Here is a 6,000-nt window from a genome sequence, read left to right as displayed (position 1 = left end):
ACGGCCGGGTGGGAGCTCTCTCCTTCTGACTGGACGTTCAGGAACGTCCTTCAGAAGGAGGGGGATCGCGCGTGCCTGCGCAGCGGTGCGACCCCCGATGCGCTCGTGTCACTCGGACACGGCCCATCTGGGATCGGGAGGAGGGCTCTGTGATTGGCCCTCTTTATCACATAATGGCCGTGTCCAATCACAAATGTCATGTGATGTAAACAAACAGCCGGTTGCTAGGCAATCGGCTCTCCTCACACAGAAGTCGTCACTGAGGAGAGGAGAGCAGATCTCTACAGCCGGCTGGTGATCAGTGAGTATGAGCTGCTTTTTACTCACTGATCACCAGTCTAGTGTAAAACACGCATGTCCCCAAATAATAAAAACACATGTCCCCCACATATGTCCCACTAAAATCACATGTCCCAATGATTATCTGTATGTCCATGATCACCTGCACACCTCTGTACATGATCATTTGCGTTCATATGTCCGTGATCACACTCATACTCTTAACGGATTTTTTGTTTTACCAAAAACATGTAGCAGAATATATTTTGGCTTAAATATATGCCAAAATTCGATTTTATTGGATTCTTTTTAAAATAGAAGAAAATATAGTTTTTTTTTTTTCCAAATTTCTGCTCTTTTTTGCTTATATCGCAAAAAATAAAAAGCAGTCGTGAATAAATACCACCAAAATAAAACTCTATTTGTGCAAACAAAATGATAAAAAATTAGATTTGGGTACAGTGTAGCATGACCGCGCAATTGTCATTGAAAGTGCGAGAGCGCTGAAAGCTGTAAATTGGGCTGGGAAGGAAGGGGGCGAAAGTGCCCTGTATTGTCGTGGTTAATATGCGCTTGTGTCTGCGCAGCCGCTGTCTGTATAAAAATGTGGCCTGCATGCAGAGCGGGTGTTAACGCCCTTTTGAATGAAGCCTTATGCATTGTATGTATATGCATAAATCTTACAGATCTGTGCACCCCTGGGTGCAGTTATGTCCTACTTTATTTTTTTTTTCGCGGCTAAACGCATCTTATTGTATGCTATAGTGTCGCGATTAGAAGCCAACAAAATTATCTGCACATCTAAATGCAGTGGTTTCTTTCTGCCTGATGTCAATGAGCCGTAATTTGAATTAAACGTCAGATGAGCATGATCTGGTATAGGGCGAATTGTTGGACCCTTTTCACACGGGCATTCTGAACATGTCCCCTTTAGCTGTAAGCCATAATCATAAAAATTAATTAAGAGAGAAATGCTTGCAATGTATATATCACTCTGTGATATGAATCTATAAATCTATGAATCTATAAATCTTTTTATAATATACGAGATTAACTTTTTGATATTCAAATTTTTTTGAGATACACCTGTATGTGTACTTCACGTTCTGCTTCTTCCTAGGTACATTTATCGCCTCTGTCCGTTTAACCGCGTAACGCAGAAGCCGAAGGCTGGAGGATCGGAGACTAATTTGGGGTGAGTTCCTGCCAGCTGATTGGATGCTGTTCATGGTAGCTTTCTAGGCATTGTTCAATCCCAAATCATTCTGGCTATAGAAGCTGATACTTGCTACTGTGAGACTGCCCCAATCCTTCCAGCAGTAATCCTTCTATACAAAAGTGAAAACAATGAAGGAGTCCAATGGCATCGATATTTGTATGCCAGTTTTTGAGTAAAAGGGGAAAAAACTTGAAAATCCCCTGGGTTGGAACACAATTCAGACTCGGGCCCACAATTCCTACCCTTTTAGGACCCATTCACACCAGCGGCGTGTTATGCTCCCTATAATATAACGCATGCCCACAAGGCGACACAGTTAACTTATTTTTGCACAATTAAAAAAAAAAAAAAAAAAAAAACATTCAGTGCATTGGTTTAAACTGAACTTGTAGGACATTGTCTACGATACAGAATATGGCGTTAATGAGTTCTTGTGCTGCAAAATAAAGCATTTGCTTTTTGAGTGGCTGTCATTCGCTCCTGAGCACCTTCTAGTAAACATGACTTTAAGAACGTGTTTTTGTTTTGGCTTCATATTCACAGAATCTGGAACACCTGGGCTGGACCAGAAAATGACAAATTTAGTGCCATGAAGTATGACCAGGGCACAGGCTGTTGGCAAGGTCCCAACCGGTCCACACTGGTGAGTGTCACTAGGGATGGATGATGTGAGTAACATGTAGGATTGCTGGCCAATTGCACATAGTTTATCATTGCCTGCTGTGACCAAAGTGCAGGGTATGGCTTTATTACTGGATAATGACAACTAAAAGGTCAAATACGCCATCTATATTATGCTTATTCTGCACAGCTAACAAATACGAAACAGCTTTACAAATACAGCCACATAGCAGGTTTGTAGTCAACACGTGCGTCTATCTTGCAGCATTGTAGTCACTGTACATGTACAGCCACTTGGCAGCATTGTAGTCACAGTACACCTACTGCCCGTGGCAGCATTGTAGACACGGTACACGTACTTCCACTTGCCAGCTTTGTAGGCACGGTACACGTACTGCCCGTGACTGCCACTTGGCAGCTTTGTAGGCACGGTACACGTACTGCCACTTGGCAGCTTTGTAGGCACGGTACACGTACTGCCACTTGGCAGCTTTGTAGGCACGGTACACGTACTGCCACTTGGCAGCTTTGTAGGCACGGTACACGTACTGCCACTTGGCAGCTTTGTAGGCACGGTACACGTACTGCCACTTGGCAGCTTTGTAGGCACGGTACACGTACTGCCACTTGGCAGCTTTGTAGGCACGGTACACGTACTGCCACTTGGTAGCTTTGTAGGCACGGTACACGTACTGCCACTTGGCAGCTTTATAGGCACGGTACACGTACTGCCACTTGGCAGCTTTGCAGTCGCGTCACACATACTGCCACATGGCAGCATTGCAATTAGAATCCTGGGGAACATATGAGGAGGCATGTTCCTCCCTCCCATAGGAATCCTGATGAAAGGTTTGATCAGACTAAGACATGCAAATGCTCTCATTATTCTCCCTCCTGCAGGTTAAATTGCTCTGTGGTAAAGAAACAGTTGTCACATCCACCTCGGAGCCAAGTCGATGTGAGTACCTCATGGAGTTCTACACTCCGGCCGCCTGTCAGCAGCCCGCTGAAATCCCCCAATCAGAGGAACATGACGAGCTGTGACCTCATCAGTCCTACAGGTACCATACTGTTCTGAGTGGGAGTGTAAGCAGGGAAAAATGTTTTCGGCACAATTCCTACTATAAAAGATTATATGTTGGTTGTAGTACATTGCAGTGCCAATCGCACAGAGCAGTTAGAATTCAAAAAACGCATTGTTTAATGGTCCGTATTTTCATCTAGGTAAAGTTCCCTACCTAAATAAAAATTTGGACCAAAAAAATGTTGGTCCACCAAAAAACAAAAATGTTGGTCTTGATGTAACCAAATTAGGTTGGCTGGTCCTTTTTTAACTTTTTACTTGGCTCCTAATTTTTTTTCACTTCCTAATTAAGAAAATGGTAGCTTGGTTAGAAATGTTTTAAAATGCTGCATGAAAAATATTTTCTTTTTCTCACACAGAGGCTGATAGGACAAGTCGGCTTACACGCCAACCTTCACGTAAAACAGTCAGCAGTTTTGCCCTAACGTGTCCTCTATAATCAATTCCGTTTTTTGTTCTTCTCTTTACAACAGATGGAGCAACCAGACTCCGTGTAATTCTTCCTGGGAACTATGAACACTGTGACCAGTGGGATGAAGCCCCGTGACCTCTCTTGTGACCTCAGATTCACTGCACCCCCCCCCCCCTCCTTCCTTCCTGTTTACTGCAGTAAAAGTCACCGGCAACCAACAGACACATTCCATCCACCCTGCATTGCTGCTCTCCACACCTCCACGTTGTACATAGTCCTGATTTCGGTGTGCGATGTTTCATTTTATTAAATTTAGACACGTTCCCCTCTGGCTACTGTAGTTTTTTTTCTTATACATTTGTTAAAAAAAAAAAAAAAGCTATATAAGTACGGTAGGCTACAATAGACTTGCTCAATATAAAATCGATGGTTATTGATCATCTTGAATTTTGATGTACATCTGTAAAACTGCAGGGGTTGGCTCATATTATCCCAGGGTGGATCGATGGCCACAGTGGATAGATACAATAACGAAAGGGTACCTGTCACTTTAGTCTTTTCCAGTTATCTGCTCAGGTTCACGGGGAGAGAGGGTTAGGGCTTCAGCTACCTCCAGCAACATGAGTTCAGACTGCCACACCCCCCCCTCCATCCAAGGGAGTACCAGGATTTTCTTCCAGGACTGCTTTCCCTGGCTCCCCATCTTGGGTACTGTCGACCTGGTAAGGTGGCTTGAGGATTCTATGTTAGGGCCAAATAGGCTTCTGGCCTAATCAGAACACACAACTGCGCACACCAAGCCACTCAACAGTGTTTATGCGTTCCTCCAGCTTGCACCACTGGCCATAAACCTCCTAGTGGTTAATCAGGGGGGACATTAATATTCATTATCCAGCATTGTTGCAGCTCCCTTGTCTATTGCTGTAAGTGCCAGTGACGCCTAGTAGCAGCAGCCAGGAACAGCAACACTGATATAAAGGGAGAGCCAAGTGAAAGACTATACATCAACCTGGGTGAGCTTCTGAAACTAAATTTACTAGTCACCTCTGCCTATGGCAGGGTGGAAATACTGGGCAATTCTATAACAGACAGAAAAAAATTACATGAGCAGAGGGTTACCTTAAAGCAGAGTTCCACCCACTTTTTATTATTCAATCTATTAATGTCAACAATTTAGTTTTTTTTTTTTTTTTTTTTTTCCCCCCCCCCATCAGCTTACCTTATTTCTAAGCTGATCAATTTCACTTCATCCTCCTCCTCCCACCCGTGGCCAATAACGTAATTTCGATGATGGAAATGATGCAATACAGGGCGTTTCCAAGCGCCATTTTAAATGTGGGAAACCAGTGCATAGCATCTGCGTTGCCGCCATCGCAACAGGGCGGGCACTTCCGACGACGATACCGTCCGTCGTGATGGCAACGTCAGAAGTTTGACGACGCTGGGAGCCAAACATACTGCGTATGCGCAAGAACGGGTGGTGCTTGCTTGTCGCTCAGCAGCACCGTGTCCCAGAAAGATAGTGCTTGCGGGCTTCGCATGCCCACAAGCAATATGGAAACTGCCAGGAGACAAGAATAAAATATATCTTTTGATTTCAAAACGGCAATCAAGCGGCGATAAAAACTTGAGTGCTGTATGTGTTCCAATCCAAAGATATTCATCATTTAAAAAAAAAAAAAAAATGATATACAGTTGGAACTCCGCTTTAAAGTGGAACTTTACTCATAACAAATGTTGTTTAGCAAGGAACATACATTCCAGATTAATTATGCTACCAAAATTAGTTTGTGCTGTAAATTGCCTCCAGCATTGTTGCTGTTAATTCTTGCTGGAGGCTGCCATTTTTCTGAGGCCCTGAGTAGCAGTAAATGATAAGCAGAACTAAACCCATCAGTTTAACTGTTTAAAAAAAAAAAATACATTCCTGTAATATCAGGATTGCTAACTCACATTTGCTTGTGTCTTCAACCAAACTGTCAAACCATCAAGTGTCTGGTTTTATAACTGCCACACGTCGAGCACCATGGCAGTTGCCGGTCAAACCAAAGCAGCTTCCTTGGCTGTAAAGCGGGGGTCAGCAACCTGTAGATCGCGGACAGGTGACTGGTAGTTCTCCGGGCTTGCTGACCTGCCATTCCAGAGCATCAGACAGAGTGCAATGCAGAGGGACAACTTATAAAGTTGGAGTTGTGGTAGGCAGCAAGAGCCACATAAGCCAAAGCCTCCTCTGTAGAGCCGGCTCCTGTTCCATGCAGAGTGCTACCAACTGCACTCCACCTCTTATCCCAGCTACTGGACTCCAGAGTGGTGCCAGCAGCAAGAAAGAAGAGATCTTCAGGTCAGTGTGAAGCAATACACTGGGCATAATAGTATAGGGCTGCT

At 44.1% G+C, this 6,000-nt stretch overlaps 1 protein-coding gene across 2 annotated transcripts in view; it reads left to right on the top strand.

Moving 5' to 3' along the window:
• Positions 1-3,946, top strand: part of PRKCSH (PRKCSH beta subunit of glucosidase II) — a 34,667-nt gene extending 30,721 nt beyond the window's left edge. For both annotated transcript variants that reach the window (XM_077470358.1, XM_077470357.1), the window contains 4 exons: positions 1,400-1,474; positions 2,042-2,141; positions 3,020-3,180; positions 3,677-3,946. In XM_077470358.1, the coding sequence (XP_077326484.1) occupies positions 1,400-1,474; positions 2,042-2,141; positions 3,020-3,163 (319 nt within the window). In that variant the 3' untranslated portion in view covers positions 3,164-3,180; positions 3,677-3,946. The remainder of the gene's footprint in view (positions 1-1,399; positions 1,475-2,041; positions 2,142-3,019; positions 3,181-3,676) is intronic.
• The last annotated feature ends 2,054 nt before the right edge of the window (positions 3,947-6,000 follow it).

This window comes from Lithobates pipiens, unplaced genomic scaffold, assembly GCF_037356315.1.
Source record: "Lithobates pipiens isolate NorthernLeopardFrog02 unplaced genomic scaffold, aLitPip1_a1.2 Scaffold_8, whole genome shotgun sequence".
NCBI classification, from domain to species: domain Eukaryota; kingdom Metazoa; phylum Chordata; class Amphibia; order Anura; family Ranidae; genus Lithobates; species Lithobates pipiens.
Note: the sequence above shows the minus strand (reverse complement) of the source record. Positions and strands in the feature narration are given on the sequence as shown.